We start from the raw sequence: 20110 nt of genomic DNA, 5'->3' as shown, positions 1-20110 counted from the left end.
AACTCCCATAAAGTTGGACTGAAATGTCATATATTTAAATGTACATATTACATATGTTGAAATGTAATAAGAAATTGGTTTGGGGTGGTGGGAGAAGGCTTGGCTTTGCAGTTTGATTATTATTACTCCGACAAATAATTGCATTTTCCCTACACATGTTATTAGTGTTTCTTTTTCTATTTAATTTGTATTGTACCTGAGCTGCAGCATGGGCCTCTGAAAGCAGAAGCCTTGCTGGTTGATACAAGCCTAGCTGAATTAGTATTTCAGCTTTTTCAATCCACAAGCGAGGGAAAGAAAGTGCACTCAGTCCTTTTCCTGTTACTGCATTTACCTCAAAACCCTGAAAAAATCAGAGTATTACATCTTCATAAATGTCAAAAAACCTAGACAGAATACAAGTTGTTAGCTGTGACATCCCACACCTCAGCTGTATTTGTATTTTCTAACTTCAAAATTTAACATTATATTACAAGAACAACAGGTAGTTTATGAGATTTGGATTTTACAATCCTCAAAAGGCATTGAACTAGTAAGTAGATACTATTTAAACTAACTGGATGACAGATTACCTACTTCAGATATGCTGCTGTCACAAAGTTGACTTTTGGTAATAACTAAAACTAAAAGAGGAATACTATTTACAACAGCTAAAAGAGGTGAATTGAGAGGGATTAGTAATTGGAAATACAATGCACAAGTATGGGAAAAATATACAAAAAGAGCAAAATGGTGTGATGACAATCCAGACAGCATTGCCATAATAAAGAGCAAAGTGAAGGTAAGATCTAAAGAATCAGTAAGGCAATTATCTTCTTAAAAAAGAGACAGGAAAGAGCTGAAATACTGGCATGCGCTTTAAACAGTATGAAAGCAGAAGCAAAACAGTACATGCTGATGTAATGGAGAAAGAAGAGAAAAAACAAGACCAAGAGTGAATACAGTATCTTTTTTGCTTCTCAGTCTTTTTAATCCATTTGCATTAGTCCCCAAATCCATTTGTAGGAAAGTAGTTTTACTTTGTATGAATAGAGATTCCAATCTTGTTTCTCCTCGATATAAATAGTATGCCAGGCAAACCTCAGCTTCAGATGATTGCTAGCAGAATTTAGATAGCATGCACTTTTTTATTATTTTTGTGTTCATGTATTTCTCAAGTATTATCTAAAAACAAACTAGCAAGTGCATTAAAAAAGGGAAAGAGTAACTTAGTATAGAAACTGAAGGAGAAATAAAAACCTTTTTCCTTGAAGTAAGGACATTCTCATTCCTACTACCATTAAGCTGAGCATTTTCAAATAGTACTTTTCTTTCTTCTGTCTTCATGCATACATTTTTTTCTTTTTCCAGTGCAATCTCTTGCCTACACCTAAATCACAGGAACAAAAAAGCAAACTTAAGTATATTTGAAAAAGAATTTCATAACAAAGTATTAGTGTGTTAGGAGTCCTTACCATATACTACTCTGTAGATAAACACTAACCAAACTTGCACAGAATTTTAGGGCATAGCTAATATACCACAGGTGTGTTCCAAGATAATTTTTTTCACTGTTTTCCCCCAGCAACACTCGTTAACTGTAGGGAAAACAGTCCCAAATAAATGCCCCCTCAGAAGTGAAAATACATACATTGCTTGCTCTAATTCACTAATGTATACGTCTCCAGCGGCTTTCTCATGATACACAGATGCCTGATTCAGTTTTAAATCTGAGCATATCAGGGCAATTCTACAAATAAAAAAGAAGAAATGTTTAAGAAACAACCTGAATCCTTCATATGTTGCTTCATATAAGTACATTATATATATATATAGCACTTATTCCCCATTTGTCAATCCTACCTTCTCATGTCTCGATTAATGCTGGCAATAACAAAGATTGTAAATAAAGGCAGGGAAAATTACCTATAGACAGAGGTCACAGAATCAAAGAATAGTTTGGGCTGGAAGGAACTTCTAAAGATATCTTATCTTTAGATGATCTTTGTGAAAGATGCCCTTGTATCCAATCTGACCTCATATGCTTTCCACATGGGAGATCATATTTTGTAACAAATAAATTTAGTGGCTTTGATTCCACAAACCTATTCACCAAAATTCTATTAAAATGCATTAAAAAAGAAAGGAAAATAAATAAAAATCCATTACAAATATAAAACAGTAAGTCACAAAAAATTCTTGTTACTATTGTTGAGATATTAATGGATGGTCCACTCCATTCAGTTTCTCTTTTATTTAAAATAAAGGATACAAACCGAAGGTGATAGAGATCAGACAGACTTCTACACTCCAGCACTTCACTAGCAATAACTTCAGCTAGCTGAAAGACTGGAAGAATCAAGTGGGGGCAAAAAATTTTCTGTAGTTCTTTTGATAAAAGGTCCATAAAATACAAAGTGCAAGTCTGAAAAGAAATTTTTTAAAATTCAGTCAGTATAAACTTAATTTTGTAGAAAATAAATTTTAAATTAATGATTACATCTTCAGTTCCAAAATAAACCTGAAAAAAGGCATAAAGAAACTTTCTAGATGAAAGAGCAGCAAGGTACACAGAAAGTTGGCAAATGCCTTCTCGAAGTTCGCTTCATTTCAGCTTGCAGAAAACAGGCTAACACCTCGAAGTATTAATGAATACTACAATACAAAAGTATTTGGGACAACTGTCTGAAAATACACAGACAGAAAAACTAAAATAAAACCATTTTCCGGGACTGATTTACTCCTAAATAGTAAATGCTCTAGATTTTTGAGAAGTATACTTACAGGTTTTGGGAAATTATCCCAGTTAATACCATAACCATTTGTTTTCTGTTTAAAAATATCTCTGATTTCATTGGGACAGTCATACTGGGCCCATTCTTCCACATTTTCTGGTAAGTAATCAACTGATTCTTTCCCTTTAGGTTTCTCCTTTGAAACTTCAACCTATAATAAAAGCAAGAACACTTATGAGATCAAACTAACAATCCTATTGGTGTTAAATATACAGCTAAAAAATGAGCACATTTGCTCAATGTCCTTTGAAGTTTTGTCAAATTTGGGGTAGTTTTTGGATCTCTAGACTGTGGGTTTTACAAAACAGCAGTGTCTTGACCAAGGCAACAAACAAAAGAAAAAGTATTTGTAAATTCATGATCTCTCAAGGCTGTGATCAAGAGTAGAGGAATGATCCACAGATTCACAGAGAAATTCTCCCCAGGTTATGAGAGTGGGCACAGTAAAGCATCTGAACTATTCCCCAAATGAGCTCAGGGAAACACCTCTAAGAAAGAGAGGGTTCTTTTAATTCCACATAAACATGGGTCTTACTTGTTTCTCTTTCTTTTTGTCCTTGTCTTTTTTAGGAGTTTTTGACTGCACTTTCTGATGACTTGTATGTTGTGTTAAGAATGCTTTTGTAATAATCCCTGATGCTGACAATGACACCTAGATTATAAAAAAAATACATTAAATTAATTTCAATTTGCAATATTAATAACAATAATAATCTCACTTTCCAGTAATAGTTATTATCCACTGCAAGTCAGTATCTACAGCTATTAACAATTGTCACATATCATAGTCTGCTTGCATAATAGTTTTCTTCTATGAAATAATAATTTCAGAGACTCCCAGATGCTTGAATTTTTTGTACAAGCATGGCAACGCAATTAAGCAGCAGAACTGTCAAAAGACAAGATCATCTCTTGGATAAATACTACACTACCTTTTTTTAACTTATATGGTAGAAAATGCAATTTTTTTTTTTTTCCCCCAAACCATTAGTCTAACCAGCTTCATTTTCTACAAGGGATGAATTTTATAAGGAGGTAATCTGCAAAATAGCAAAGTCACTCTGTACTCCTTCTGGGTCAGTCTTTTACAATGCTACTACTGAACATTAAATTAAAAAAAATTATAAATATTTAAGCATACAAAAGAATCAATCGAAACTTTCTCTGTACAAGCAGGAGCACAGATTCTAATTTTACCTAAAATTAAAAAGAAACAAAAAAAACCCCAACAACAAACAAAATCAAAACCAACCAACCAAACAACAACAAAACAAAACCAAAAGTCACATTAATTTGAGAAGAGTAATATGTTTTGCTGGAGGAATACAAGAGTAGAATACAAAATGCTGGATACTCAAAACAAAATAAAATTTCAAATTAAAGGTGACACATCTTTAAAAAGTCAGAGGCAGCTGATTTTTTTGTAAAATATTTTAAAGTCTTCTACTGACCTATTTATGGAGTCCTAACACTAAAGAGCCTGCTTTCAAGCAGATGTCTGCAGTCAGGTCTGCTTTACTTCGTAAAGCCAAAACAAGGTATCCTGAAGTACTTTAATTCCCTTAATACCACATGGTTATTTCTTTTCTCATAATACTGTTCAGCTGTAGATATGATTCTTAGAATTACTATCATTTTCTTACAACTGGCACTGATGGCAGCATCAACTCTAAGTTTTAGTTTTAATAGCTTATTCAAACAGTGGTACTCTCTTCACGTAGTTTTTTCCCCTAGTAAGATGCACAGTCGAGTGCTGGATATTAAAAGTTATGCTTGTGTAAATTTGAAAACACCAATATTCCATTTTTACTTTGCAAATTCCTGTCTCACATCACATGTTAAACTGATTTTTATTTTATTTTAAATTGTTGCTCATAATTACCACAAGTAAGTGGTAACAAGTTGCAGGCTTTCACTAATAATTGAAGTAAAATTATACACAAGCCATAGCGTACCAATCTACTTGGTAGGTCCCAACTGAGACTGTTCCTATAATGATTTGTTGCATTACTATTATCAAGTACATATTTAGTCCCTTCAAATATTTACTTTACTTAACATATAATTGTTTTCCTATCATCATTGCTGCGATTCTGAATTGCCATTTCAACTGGGCATGTCTATGAGAAGTGAAGTAGATTTGATAGATTTGAAATGCTCTAACTATGAAAAAGTAATTAGAGAAATCAATCAGTGAACACTGCCAGATTCCACAATCCTTTTCAGTCAAATGACAGTCCTTTTGACTCAATTTCATGAAGGTCCACCTTCAGAACTGACAGAAATGTCTTCAGTATGTATTCTGCCACTACTGAGATTCCTTAGCAAATTAAAAAATACAAAATTTGAGAACATATTGCACAAAACATATGAATGGACTCCTGAGAAACAACAGCCCACTGCTTTTACCCTTAGTGCCTCCCCTCCATTTTCCTGAGAGAAACAATTTTCTTGTTTAATCCTTAAACCTGAGAAAATACGCTAACTGCACCATACAACAGAAAACCCTAAGGGCAAAGCTAAACGCCAAATTAATAGCTGCTACCATAATTACACAAGGAAATGTGAAATATACTAGCTACATTATTATAACACAACGCAACATATAATCTCATATAATCTCACCTGCCAGATACGGACGATACAGGCATATGCCATCAAACAGTGCTGCTGATGAAAAGAAGATCCACGACCAGAAAATAAAGCCATTAATGTCTGTGCTCTAAACAAAGCTTCCAGTTGTTTAATATTACTCAAATCTTCCAAATTCATTTGGGATGTGGTACCATTTGCTCCATTGTCCATCTTAGCATTTTCTGTAGGCAACAATTCTGGTATAGCATTGCTTTCTGTTGAAAAAAAAGCATCAAACACATGCTCACAGTGACAGCATTGTAAAAATGCATTTAAAAGTTAAAATTTCTGAATTGAAAATGAAAATACTTAGGTGAAAAAAAAGAAAAATGGAAATCTATCTGGTGAAGATGTTCTTGTTAAAGTGATGCAATGCCACTTGTGCCATGTTTTTAATCAACAATGTAACAGTTCTGTATAATAAATGATGTAAGCCTGATAGAGAAATTAAATCCGAATGAGGCTGGCCCAGATGATCTTCTGAGGTTCCTTCCAACCTGGGCTGTTTTATATTTAAATCTAATTTCCCTTACTATAATACTTGAGTTTCCATTAAGAGCTTTGCAATGACAGTAATCATAAGCAAACTGGTGAAAGTGGGTGGGTTACAGAACTAATAAAAACCACTCATTGCTGGGCTCAGAACGGCCTGGATGGCCAGGCCCAGAGTGGTGGTGAATGGCACTGCATCCAGCTGGCAGCCGGGCACCAGGGGTGTCCCTCAGGGCTCTCTGCTGGGGCCAGCTCTGATCAATACCTTTATCGATGGCATGGATGAAGGGATTGAGTCTTTCATCACTAAGTTCACAGATAACACTAAGCTGGGATCGTGTGTTGATCTGTTGGAAGGTAGGAAGGCTCTGCAGAGGGACCTGGAATGGTTGGATGTATGAGCTGAGTCTAACAGGATGAAGTTTAATAAATGCAAGTGCTGAGTACTGCATTTTGGCCACAATAACCCCTGCAGCATTACAGTGTGGGGACAGTGTGGCTGGACAGGGTCCAGGCACAAAGGGGCCGGGGGTGCTGGTGACAGCCGGCTGAACGTGGGCCAGCAGAGTGCCCTGGGGGCTGAGAAGGCCAAGGGCTCCTGGCCTGTGTCAGGAATGGTGTGGCCAGCAGGAGCAGGGAGTCATTCTGCCCCAGTACCTGGCCCTGGTGAGGCCACACCTCGAGTGCTGTGTCCACCTCTGACCCCTCAGTTTGGGAAGGACCTTGGGACGCTCGAGCATGTCCACAGAAGGGCAACGAGGCTGGAGAGGGGCTGGGAACACAAACCCTGTGAGGAGCCCCTGAGGGAGCTGGGGGTGCTCAGCCTCGAGAAAAGGAGACTCAGGGCTGCCCCCATCACTCTGCAGCTCCTGAGAGGTGCCTGTGCTCACCTGGGGCTGGGCTCTGTCTCCAGGCAGCACTGACACAACCAGAGCACACAGCCTCAAGCTGCACCAAGGGAAATATAGCTTGGATATTGGGAAAAAAAATTTTACAGAAACAGTGATAAAGTTCTGGAATGTTCTCCCCAGGGAGGGTGTGGAGTCCCCATCCCTGGGTGTGTTTAACAAAGCCTGGATGTGGCACTGGGGGCCAGGGTTTAGTTGAGGGGTTGGGGCTGGGTTGGACTGGATGATCCTGAAGGTCTCTTCCAACCCAGTGATTCTGGGAATTCTACAAAAACTTAAATCACCATAGGACTGTAAAAAAAAAACAAAACTAACAAAACCGCTAACAGAAAACTATGAAGAGAAGGTTGTAACTGTTACTAATCAACTGTGTGATAGAGACATTGCATATTTATCTTTCTCAATGAAAATACCAGAGGTACTCGTCTGATCCATGTCATGCATCCACACAAGAAAACCCAGCAGAGCAGATGTTCATTAATGCCACACTGGACAGTATGGTTCCAGAAATCAGATACTTTTTTCCCCAAATGAATATCAGAATTTTATCCTATCAGAATAGGTCACTACGGTCATACCAGTAAAAGTGGATATTTGTGTGAAAGGAGCAAGGAATTCTTACAGTTACAAAGTAGTTGAAGCCATACATCTCTTTGAAAGTCATTTTTGAAAAATTAATGCTAAGATACAGCCAAGGAAAGGGTAACGAACTTAGATACCCAAATCTTGCCATATAAACTATTTCCTTCACTGTCATCTGTCCCTCCATGAGAACTCACTTGAAGCAAACTGTCCAACACTGCTTTCTGGTAGCACCTCACATCTCAGGAATCCCTGTGTCAGAGCAGTGCAGTATCTTACTATATCAAAAGACTGAGAGTAATTTTCCATAGCATAACACAAAATTCACAAATAAACTGAACTTGCATTGAATAAATGACAGTAGGTGCATGAGAAAATACAAGCAAGCTTGTGCCATTCCTTTTGATAACTAAGCTGCAAATTTAAAATCTCACTTGTGTTTCCTGCTGAGAAATTGCTCTGAAGAACAAACACCCATTACATACCTTCCTCTTGTGAGGATTGCATAGGGAATTCCATACAAAGCAGAAGATCTATTGCCCACTGCAGAGGTTTAATAGCATCATTGAGGGGAAACTGATTACAATATAAGCATTCAGCAAATTCCATCAGGTAATCAACTCTCTGCCATTCATCTTTTTGTTTCTATAAAAGTAATAAAGGAGGAGTTAATTTGTATTTGTTTATGTAAACCATCAAAATTATATTCTAAAGTTTCATGTAGTCTTAACAGAAGCAAAAAATAATAATTTGACATCAAGCAGTTTTATTGGCATCAGAATTATGATAAACAGAATGCAACAGGAAACTCCACCACCAGTTAAATCTTCATTTTATTAAAACCACTTACTACTCTTAGGCATTTTTCTTTGGAAGAACTCAATGAAAAGTTTACTTGATATAAACATTCAACCACAGAGAGTTTTCCTTCTGAAGAGTAATCTCAAAGTTATAAAAAGCAATTGTCAAGTATATGGCCTCCCTACCCATTCAGGAACTTGCAGTCCCACGAATCACTTGAGAAACATCATTCTATCAGCATGGGAACAAACAGAAAGAACTGACAAACCTGCAAGGCAATGATCGCATTTTGAAAACAGCTCAACTGTCCAACAATACTTCTGGAGACCATCACCAAGTGTCGCCACATGTGTGACAAGTAATCTTCACTTTCTTGACTGGCTTTCTGAATGGCCGTTGTAAAACAGCATCCTGATCCTGCCCTCACTGTAGCCATAAGTTTGAAAATCAGGCTAGAAAAAAGATCAAACAAATTACAAATTGCTTGCATCTGTACCTGTAAAGTTACTTTGTGAGTAAGACACACATACTAGCTCGTATCTGTAGCAGTACAAAGATGCAAAGTTTATAAACTGGCATAAAAGGGCATGAAACCAACTCAAACAGGATTATATAAGCAGTATCCTAGATAATTTCGTTTCCATTTAATGAAGAAGGGTTTGCAGTTAGGAAAACTAAAACTTCTGCTATATAGCCACATTTCATGCATCTATTTGCTTGGGAAGTAAGATACTACTTTTATGTAAGTTTTTTAAAAATCAAATTTACAAGTATTAAATTTACAAGTATTAGAAGATTAATGATAGGAAGCACTGTCTATGCATGTCTTTTTCATGGAAAAGACACAAGAATGTTTTGTGTTGCAAAGACAGACTGCTTAAAAGTAATCATAATATTTTCCCAATGCATATAAAATGAAAAATACTCAAAAGTTTTATACTTCTTAAGAATCGAAATGCTTATTTTAATAAGTCAACTAACTTACAGTTTGTGTCTTGTCTGAGGCAAAACTTGGATAGCTTCATCCAGGAGTTTTAGTGCTGTCTCCCAGTCAGCTTTATCAGCATAGATGTGGAATAATAGACCATATAAGGAGGTTCTTAATGCCAGATCTTCCTCAGCACCTTTGAAGTATATTCAAATTATTTATTAATATACTGCAGAATTAGAATAATGATTACAAAATACTGGGTTTTCTTTTATTACCAGATCAACAAAAGGAAGAACATGCCTGGGAGAAAGCATCCAACTGATAACCCAATATTTTGAAAATCCTTTGTAATCCACTGATGCAAAGGGCATGTATCTTTCTTTCCCTTAAAAAAAAACCAAAAAACAAAAAACATCAAAACACACACATACAAAAAAAAAAAACACAGAAACCCCTCTATCTTTCAGTTAACATATATCTCTAAGTATTACTGAACTTTTGTTTTGTCTGTGAACCAGTTCATATCATTGACATGAACAGTATCTTCATAATAGTTACCTGTAACTTAAAGTTTCTTGACCAGATGAAAGCCACAAGCATTTCTCCAGAGTGAGTCCTATACTACAAACTCAATACAAAAATAACCAGGCTTAGTAATATTAACTTCCTTACACTCAAATAACATTAGATCCTGAAGGGCTCCCAGAGAGTCACTGAGGTTCCTACAGAGCTGTCTGCCTACATGCCTGCCTAAAGCAGGCTCCACTCCTCACCTGTGAACATTTGACAATCACAATTCTCACCTAAAGGTCAAAGATCAGCTGTTTCCTTCTCCTCTACAGCACAATTCTGCATCTTCAAAGAGAAATTTACCGTCCAGTTTCTCAAATAGATTCATATATGACACACTAACCATTAAATACATGTAGGATGATGCTAAATGTTAACTAAGTTGTAGCCACAACATTTGGGAAGTATTACATTAGCATCATCAAAGGTTTATCAGATTTGGTCTAATAACCATTTACTTCCATGAAGGCACAAAGTTTGTCTAATTCAGTCACCTAGAGGGATCAATGGAGCGGCTGCACCGACGGACACGAACTGCAGATGCCACCCACTTGGATTTCTGTAAGGCCTTTGATATGGCCTCCATAACCTTGCTGCTACTGAGCTGGACAGACAGAAGTTTGATGGATGGATAAGAATTACAGTCACTGGCTCAACGTCCAAACGGCTCAGTATCCACAGAAACCAGTTACAGGTGGTATACCTCGAGGGATACCAATACCAGGGATACTGGAACCAGTGCTGTTCAAATCTTCCTTGCTGACACAGCAAGGGGATTGCGTGCACCTCCACAATCTGCTGATGACGTCGAGGTGAGTGGTGTGGTTGATTGATGAGAGGGAAGGGATGTCACCTAGAGAGACTGACAGGCTCAATGAGTGGCCCAAGGCAACCTTTAGAAGTTCAACAAGATCAAGTGCAAGGTCCTGCACCTCAGTTAGGGCAAACCCCAGTATCAGTGCAGCCCAGGGGATGAAACAAGAGCAGTCCTGTGGTGAAGGATTTGGGAGTCCTGGTAGATGAGAATCTGGGCATCTGCTGGTAGATCCTTCTCCAGATATGACTGCATTTAAAAATGGTCTAGTTATCCTGGTCAAGGATCACTGGAGATCAGTTCCTGCCTCTCACAATGGTTCCTACAGTGTATATGTATTTTAAAAACTCAGTAACTCCAGAAATAATCAAATATAGAGCACTCTGTTAACAGGAATTTTTTTCCTTAACTGCCATCAGAAGTCACTCACTTCTAACTCATAAGAATTACTAACATTTGCAGACAAAAAAATACCTATGCTACCTGTAACTGTAAATTTTCATTATCTACATATAATTACTTTTTAATACTACTTTTTAAGGATTCACTCTGAAATTATGCTGCGGTGGAGAGATAACTATATACACATAATGAAGTATTCCTTTTTACTGGTTTTAAATGTATCTCTACAAATAACAAACTTTAGGACTGTCTCTATGGGCAATTACCATTATGTATCTAAACACTGTCAAAGTTCCATTAAACTCACAATTATCACTGTGCTTTTAAAGTACACATTGTACTCATCAGTTCCTACACACCCAGAATAATCAGGCCAGTCATCATTACTGATTATTTGAGATTTATACACAACTTGACAAGAAAGCAAGTAAAGGTTTCTATTCTTGTATTGTCCTGCCTGATGATCTGAGATGCAGACTCATATTTGTACCACTAAGCTTGGATGCAAAAGCCATCAATAATTGTGCCTATGGAAATATACAGCAGCTCCACTGACATGTAAATCAAATCTAGAAAGAGAAATGGATAAGCTCCATGGAGTTTTAAAGCAAGAAAAGTTGTAAATGCCATGGAAGTTTCAGGGTGCAGAAGAAATTCCACCTGGTGAGATGTCTTATATGACACACATCACTTGCATTGGGTTTCGAGAGGATAACTTCTTTGGAATACACATGCTGTTCATCATCAATAAGTATTTAATTTTATCATAAATTCCCAGAACAGTCTAAATTTTGACTCCTTCCTACTGCCAAAGTCCTAAACAGTCTGTTAAAAACCTGAAAATATGAAAAGTAAAACTTTCCTTTTGGAGGTAGAAGAAATTTGAGTCCACAGGTGGGAGAAACCTTAACTCAGACAGTAACTTTTTTTTTTTTTCCTGAGTTAGTGTTTTAGGATCTATTATCATATTTTCCAAATCTATTAGCAAACTTGCTAGAAGTGGCTTTTTTTTTCTGGATTTTGAATATTTTCTAAATTTTTTTTTTTTGTAAGCTTAATGAAATGAAACAGTACAGTGAAAATCAGACAGCAAATTACTTTGCAGAAAACTGTTGAGAGTTTGACAACTGGCCAAAACCAAAAGAATCACCAAATCAAATACAAGAGTATACGACTGCCGGTAAGAAACCAGAAATGCGTTTATGACAAATAAATCACTTTTGCCTTTTAGGAAAGTATCTTGAAGTTTCTTTACCATCAGCACCAATCACTAAAAACAAGCAATACCTATTAGAAAGTCTCACCTGTTTGTTTTTAGATTCTGCTTTAATTATACTCTTAAGAATTATTTTGATAGGTCCTTTAAACTGTTCTCTGTCATGTGGTGAGCCTAGCAAAGGTAAACATGCATTCCAAAAGTGTGCAGCTGCAAAGATTACAAGGGAATAATTTCCAGCTTCACCTGCATGCCTGAAGAAAGGGAAATAGAACTTTATAAGGAAAAACAGCCACACTTTAGCTATAATAAAGAATTTTACTTTTAGGAACATTTGGGTTTAGCTGATCTATGGATCACCTCAGCAATGAGCACTTAGCATAAGAGCTTCATAGAAAAGCTATTTTCCATTTTTATATACCAAACAATTTCACACACTCAGCAGAACTAGGAATAAATATGTAGCATATTAATGATAATAATTAATTTTACTGTATTTCTGAATAATCTTAGCTCAGGAGCATTCATTTAAACAATAGCAGAAACCTCCTCAAGATGTTCTCATTGAAATAATGCACTTTATTTGGCTGCCTATAACATTAATTTCGCATTCCAAAAAAACATTAAAAAATAAAACATACTAATTATTACTGTACTATGGATTTTGCTTAGTATAGTACCACTGTAACACAAGTATATGGCCGAAATGCCACTAGCTGCATCCAAATTGCTTTGAGCATATTTCTGCAAATGATACTTTGAATTAATAAAAGTTAATAATCCTCCATATTGTGACACACTACTCATCTGAGTGAGAAAGAGGCTTGGCATTTCAGTGAAAAATTACAGATTGATGTAATGCAATAACCAACTGAATAGCGTTACTATTTTAAAGAAAGCAGTTTTTTGAAACTGTCAATGTGATCACCCTCTAGACAGCACTCTTTAGATCACATTTAGACTGCTATATCCAGTTTTAGGCCACCCAATACTTGCCAGACACAGAGAAACCACAAGGCGCTGAGTGAGGGGCCACTGAGATGATCTAAGGACTGGACTGCACTTGCCTTGAGAAGAGGGTTAGCTCAAGAGGTGGCTTTAGGAGCCCTAAGAAGGGAAAGTATACCCCTATAACCTAATAACCTCAATAACCTAATAAAGTTATTGAGATGCAACAGTCAGGCTCTTCCCAGCGAATGGCAGGACAAGCAAGAACATAAGTTAAAACGAGAAAGGTTCAGAAATGTCCCCCGTGGGTACAGCCATGCAGTGGAGCAGGTTACTCACAGATGTTGCATGTCTCCATTCCTTGAGGTTTTCACAGTCAGACTGGATAGAGGCCTGGACTGGCCCTGCTTTGAGCAGGACTCTGAACTACATCCCTTCTGAAGATGGTGTGATTCTCTGACACTATAAAGTCAGCTATGTGGAAAGCAGTTGATAAATTTACTGAAGTGCAAAAATCTGTCAAATCCTTTGCTAAAGATTCCAATTCGCAATTATGTTGATTTTTATCAGTCTTGGGAGAAAATATGATGATCCCCAAAACTGTAACTAAATTTTAGATTTGTTTAATGTTAGTTTTCTCTCAACAGAAAACACACCTGGCACTCTGAACAAAGGTTTGCGATGCTGCTACACGCAGATGTTTTCTTCCAGACAAGTTCTCCATTATGCTCTTTCCTTTTATACAGGCTGCAATGCTTAACATTTCTTGTCTCACACTGTTGCCCAGCCTGCATAAAGGCAAACATTTCAAGAAGCGCTAAGTTTTACAGGCTAAGATCACAACAATTCCTATTAATGATGTATTCAAGTTGCTTCTATATAGATGTCCCTTGCTTACAAAAAGTTACAGATCCTTTTATTGAGTTTTATTTTAAAATTAGAAAACATTTCAAAAACGGAATATTTTGTAAAAAAGTAGACTCAAATATCTTTTTACACCTCTACAGAAAATAACTGTGAAATCATATTTTAAAAAACTATTATCTATATTCAGCAAGGAAAGAACATAGATTTGTCATTTTCTCCCTATTTTTCACTATTGTACGTCAAAAAAATATTAGGTCTAAGTCGAACTTATACACCAAGCAATTAAAACCAGAAATCAGGAAAATTAGACAATTTTTGATACTTTATTTTGAGATTTGTCAAGCTTGTGTCCGGTAAAATATGCTCAGGGCTCTGGAGAAATTGGTATGGATCCCATCCCACTACACGCAGAAGAAAACAATATAGATTTCAGTTCCAGAGTTAATCACTTAAAAATTAATACAGAAATAAATTGATACTATTGGTTAATATCATTGATTAATAGCAACTTAGTAAGAAAAGAATAAATACGATTTGCAGGGGTTTTCAGCGTCTCTGTTACCGAGCGCCGCCCCCGCAGCAGCGCGGAGCTCGCCCCGGGAGAGCCACGTGCGGCCGCGGCTGCGTCCACGAGAGGGCGCCCGTGCCCACAGCAGGAGCTAACCAGGTAAAATTCCGCCTTAACCGCCTTGACCACACACTGTGCCCACAGTAGGAGCCAACCGGGTAAATTCCGCCTTGACCACACACTGTGCCCACAGCAGGAGCCAACCGGGTAAATTCCGCCTTGACCACACACTGTGCCCACAGCAGGAGCCAACCGGGTAAATTCCGCCTTGACCACACACTGTGCCCACAGCAGGAGCCAACCGGGTAAATTCCGCCTTAACCACACACTGTGCCCGCAAGCAGGAGCTAACCAGGTAAAATTCCGCCTTAACCGCACCTGTGTGCTTTACCATGGCTGCACAATCAAACATTTTATCCTTCATTAGTTTGACTTCCTACATTCAGAAAAACTGCTATTAAATGGAGTTGATTCTTTCCTCTTTGGATAAAATTAAATTCTGCTTTTAGAGGAAATTATTTTTCAAAAGTAGAGGGCTCAAAGGGTATCACCTTCTTTATAATAAAGGGCTCCACCAATAGATCCATTTATATGTGCCTTTTTTTTTTTTTTTTTTTTTAAGCAAAGGTTCAAAGTCAAGTAAGAGACTGGGGTTTTAGAGGAACTAGTTACATTCCTATTGTACCCACATGCATAGATGGCAATTTAGCACTGTCAGACTACCTGACAGCAGAGCCTGGAATGCAGAACTGCTCATATCTTTCATCACCCCCAGCTTCAACGTGGTCCATGAACTACATAGCCCTTCAGTGTATTAGAGCCAGATGAGCACTGAAAGCAATTTGCTTCATCAAAAGAAGTAGAATCAGCTATTTTCTGCCTAGAGATTATAAAAGAGTCAAAATACTGTGATTCCCAGAGATCATTTCAGAGCAGCAGTGCTCCTGGAAGACACCCAAACACAGAAATGTACAAGCTTCCGACTCCCTTGGATAGCAAGCTTCATCTACCTGAATGAGGTCCAGAGCCATAATCTGGATCTCCCACTGCCTTCTACTTTCATTTTCATCTGTAGCAGCACAATTTTTTTTGGAAAAAAGATTCTTCCATTTTTGTTTGTGACCAGACACATTTACCCTCTTTACTTTCTTCAAAACTTCGTTCAAGTACATTACCATATCACAGGAAATTCTATGTACTTACACGCCATATTTCTTAATATTTCTATTGAGGAGAAAATTCTCATCTGATTCCAAGATCCTTTTGGAACAAGTCATCACTCTTTCATAGTCTTGTGACACATACGCAAAATACGTAAGTCGTGTCAGCGTCTGCAATTCCACTAGAGAATCTGACCAACTGCATTCTAAAGCCAAATCCAGTAACTGGGATTAAAAAAAGAAAGGTTAAAATTGAAGGTTTTTATATGCTTTTTTTTACAACTCACCTGGGCATGGAACAAATATATGATAAAGCCATCTAGAAAATGAAAGAGCTACAAGTACAATCAAAATATACAATAGAGAGGCCTCATTCACCGTGCAGTAAGCATTAACATAATGTGTGCAAATCCAGGTATAATTGTGTATGCCTTCTGGCCAGAAGTGTCTGCCAGGACTTGTCCTATGTCCTCAGTCACCTTTCAAAAACCAGTGGAATAAGACTTTCAAAACTCGGAGCCCGTTTCAGTTAAGATGAAAGTAAGAACGGGACACAGGAGCGGTTTTGCAACAACCAGTAATTGTAAGAAGTAGTTGCTCTGTATGCTGTTATATATGTGGCAGCTCAGGAGAGCTTGGGCTCCATAATCTTAGAGGTCTTTTCCAACCTGAACATACATACATATATATAGATATAGTTACAGATCATTTCACATGTAGTTTCATTATAGCATCTAAATGTTTTACTTTTATTTCTTTTGTACATGTCAAAGGTCCACCTTTTTAGGACAGTGGTAATTGTTAATGAATTGCTCCAAATGAAGATACTACAACACTGCTATACAAAACTACGCCAGTGAAGTGATAGCTAAAGTTAACTCATAATATTTGACATAAATCTGTACACCAACTAGAATTAGATACCTATTTATTCATAAGGACCTAGTTCCTAGTTGTCAGTAATAGTTTGTTATTGTCCTGCCAACCTGCTAGTTTTATTTTACACAGTCAATCAGCAGTAACCAAGTGTAGTTGTGTTCTACCTTGCAACTGTCAAAGAAAATTCACTCTGCTGTGAAGTTTTCTGTTGAACTGTTGAATGCTTCCATTACAAACCCAAACCTCCCTATAGCTACCTGGAGAGGCCGGAGGCAGGGAGGGGTCAGTGTCTTCTCCCAGGTGACAAGGACAGGACAAGAACAAACAGCCTCAAGCCACACCAGGGGAGGTTTGGGTTGGATACTGGGAACATTCCTTCACTGAAAGGGAGTCCCCATCCCTGGATGAATTAAAATGTTGTGTGGATGTGGCACCTGGAGACCTTGGCAGTTCTGGGGGAACAGCTGGACTCCGTCATCTTGGAGGGCTTCTCTAAACTAAACAACTGTAAGCTTCTATCAAGTTTTCTCCAGAAGAAAAATGAAAGGTTAGAAGTATGGTTCTAACAGAATTCACCTGAACCCCTTATGCTCATCTGATGGAAACAATCTGCCAGAGCAACATAAGCATAAACTGAATATTTATATTCTAATGGTATCTGATCTTTGGATAAATAAAATCATTCTGTCACAAAAATCTCCTCCCTGCCATAAATATTTAATTTCTTGGTTAAAGAAAATAATGGTACAATAAAAGATTCAAAAATAATTTAAACTCTATTTAAAATTGAATTTGAAATCAAATTCATAGCACACAATTTCTTAAAACTCAAGAGCTTATAAAATAAACCCTAAATACCTGAGATAAGCTAGGAAGAGTGAAATCCATGAGACCCAAGCCATTACATGAATACATTTCCAGACCAACAAGAATTCTCGCCTGAAGATTTTGCACTTCATCATTATTCTAAGCAGAAATAAAAAATTCATATTCAGATTTTTTTGCAAGTTAATATTATGAAGGACATTAATTGAGATAATAATAATAATAATAATAATATTGTTTGAAAACCTCAGTTTGCTCTAAGCAATTCCTGCTCTGTACTGTGTCATTAAAATTCTTGGTTTTTTGTATTTATATATTTTTAATTAACACTGTGAACTCTGAACTACTAGATTCAACGCTAAAAGCCCACATCAACAATACAATGAAGGCAAATTTCATATGCCACTGAGAGTTTCCAGTTTTAAAGACGCTATAAAGTAAAAATATAAGAATTAAATATTTCTTTCCAGCTTACTAGGTCTATAATATATATATATATATAGGTCTTTTACATACATATATATATATATATATAAAGAGGCCATAGTAAATGTTGACATTAATATAGCTGATTTTTCTTAACACTTTTAATGCAGCCATTTTATTATTTTACATTTGTGAATTCAAAATCAATTTTGCTCAACGGTCATCATATGACAAACATCACCATGGCAGCTAACATCATAAGGAAGAGTTAAGAAATGTAGACTCACTGCTATACCCAATGTCAAAAATTTCCTGTGTTCTGTAAGGAGCTGCAGACAAAATTTATTTTTACATTACGTTCAAATACACAGAAGAAAATGTACCTTGATAATTTCAGTCATTATTAAATCAATTTATGAATTTAACTTCTCTTTGTAAAGTTTCTACACTATGCAGGATTTCAGGGAAATCATACCTCCCCCCGAGTCCCCAGCTGATGTCTGATCTGCTGCTGGTTCAACTGCTTGGCTTTCACCCAGGTAGCAATGATCTGTTGATGTGCAGCAAGAGAGACTTTTTCATTACGTGTGGTCTTAGTCATTGCATTTAGGGCAAATTCACAAATCTAAACACCAAGAAGAGAAAAAAAAAAAAAGTGAAATGCAGGAGAATGTGGAAAGTTTCTTGTATGTTTCTTTTATGGAACATGCTATCCATGGGTTATTTTTAGATTATTGCGCATGCATCTCTAAGCCGAACAACAGCTGCTTCAAGGCAGCCCAAGGCAAACAGAACCTACAGTCCTCAGCCCCAAGTTGGTAAGGAGCTCCAAGGTGCATTTGGGAAGGATTTGTGGTGACAGAAACTATAAAAGAAGGTAGCTTTAAAAAAAGCCAAACTTCTACCCTTGAAATTATAGGAATTCATTCTGCTGCAATATATGACAGACATATGAAAGGGACAACAAAAAATCAGGGGTTTGCACCTCTAAGGCAGCTTTGATGTCAGGAAGTCCACTAGGATCTACTGAAAAAGACTGGATGATATTTTCTTTTTCCTGTTTCTTTGCTGCAGCTTTTCTGCTACTCTCTACTGGTGTCTCTTCTATCTTCTCAGCAGATTTTGGCTTTGGAATCCAAGAAATAATTAGGGCTCGAGCCAAAGCATTACATAACATCAGTAAAATTTCAGTACTTCTGTAGAAGAAAACAAAAATCAGAAGTGCATACTGCATCAGATCAAAATAAAAAGGCAGGAATAAAGTTATTGATTTCAAGAAGTAAGCATTACTTGAAAATCTAGTTTTTTCATAGAAAGCAAAATTATGGATATTACCCAAAAAAATCTGCCTGTTGGTAAAGCAGTTTAATTATTAAAACTACAAAACCCAGAATCAATTTTCAGTTAACATCCATTTTTCTCATATGAAAAGAACAACTATTTTCTAAAAAAGTATCCTAAACCAAGTCCTTCACATTTTTTGTGGTTATCATGCCAACCTACTGTCAAGCTGAAATTTTTGGGGTTTTTGGGTTTTGGTGTTTTGGGGTTTTTATTTCAGAAAACATGAACCTAATTATATCTAAGAGATTATTGCTAGTACATATTGATGTAAGTATCAAAATAAATAAGCAGGTATTACCAGTGTTCAACTCTGCACAAACAGAAATTTTAATTTTATTCCCCAGTACTGTTAAAAGAGACTTCTTTGCTGCTGGTCGTTACTCTACCTAGTGGTGAGGTCACTCCCAAGGAAGTTCCAAAATATCTAGGAATTTGTCCTATAGTCAGATTTTGACTAGAGTATCTACTCCCTAATGGCTGATCATTCTCCCATTGCATTTACTGCAGAACAGGATTTCTCTAAACCACTGTGGAATCCATGTTCCCATTTTCATGGTCTACTAATGAGCACATTCCCTTTATTTCCTTTGTCTTCTATTTTCTCATATTTCAAAACCAGTAGTAATCTGCTTACACTGGTTAGAACTATTTGCAATGAACTATCTTTACAAAATAATTCAAGATCAGAGAACTGACAGCAGAAAAATGCATTTTGAGCTGTTGTGCAAATTCACAGTCTCAGGGAATTTTCCCAATTTTCTGACTAACTTAACAAAATGCTATTTTGCATGCACATGTTCCTATTCCACACTGAAGAGAAAGTAATATTTATTGGTCCAAAGTTAGCATGGTTTACAATGTATAGTAACAAAGAACAGAAAGGATTAACACCTAGTTTTCACAATTTATCTCCTGAGTGACTCTATATATACCAAGACTCCTTCACTGCCAATGAAAGCCAGCAATAAA

The 20110-nt window shown here is 36.8% G+C and overlaps 1 protein-coding gene across 1 annotated transcript in view; it reads right to left on the bottom strand.

Moving 5' to 3' along the window:
• CFAP46 (cilia and flagella associated protein 46) overlaps positions 1-20110 on the bottom strand; it is a 73211-nt gene that overhangs the window by 26865 nt on the left and 26236 nt on the right. Inside the window, exons 22-38 of the mRNA XM_054277227.1 lie at positions 18783-18993; positions 18273-18422; positions 17405-17512; positions 15711-15892; positions 13729-13860; positions 12213-12378; positions 9423-9507; positions 9177-9315; positions 8460-8643; positions 7876-8035; positions 5400-5623; positions 3310-3426; positions 2764-2925; positions 2256-2404; positions 1631-1729; positions 1240-1369; positions 197-343 (exon numbers count right to left, since the gene is read on the bottom strand). Coding sequence (XP_054133202.1) covers positions 197-343; positions 1240-1369; positions 1631-1729; positions 2256-2404; positions 2764-2925; positions 3310-3426; positions 5400-5623; positions 7876-8035; positions 8460-8643; positions 9177-9315; positions 9423-9507; positions 12213-12378; positions 13729-13860; positions 15711-15892; positions 17405-17512; positions 18273-18422; positions 18783-18993 — 2545 coding nt within the window. The remainder of the gene's footprint in view (positions 1-196; positions 344-1239; positions 1370-1630; positions 1730-2255; positions 2405-2763; positions 2926-3309; positions 3427-5399; positions 5624-7875; positions 8036-8459; positions 8644-9176; positions 9316-9422; positions 9508-12212; positions 12379-13728; positions 13861-15710; positions 15893-17404; positions 17513-18272; positions 18423-18782; positions 18994-20110) is intronic.

This window comes from Melozone crissalis, unplaced genomic scaffold (assembly GCF_028551555.1).
Source record: "Melozone crissalis strain CALT ecotype California unplaced genomic scaffold, PUWL_Pcris_2 ptg000019l_1, whole genome shotgun sequence".
In the NCBI taxonomy this organism is placed as follows: Eukaryota; Metazoa; Chordata; class Aves; order Passeriformes; family Passerellidae; genus Melozone; species Melozone crissalis.
The sequence above is the reverse complement of the archived record's forward strand: the minus strand, read 5'-3'. Positions and strand labels throughout refer to the sequence as shown.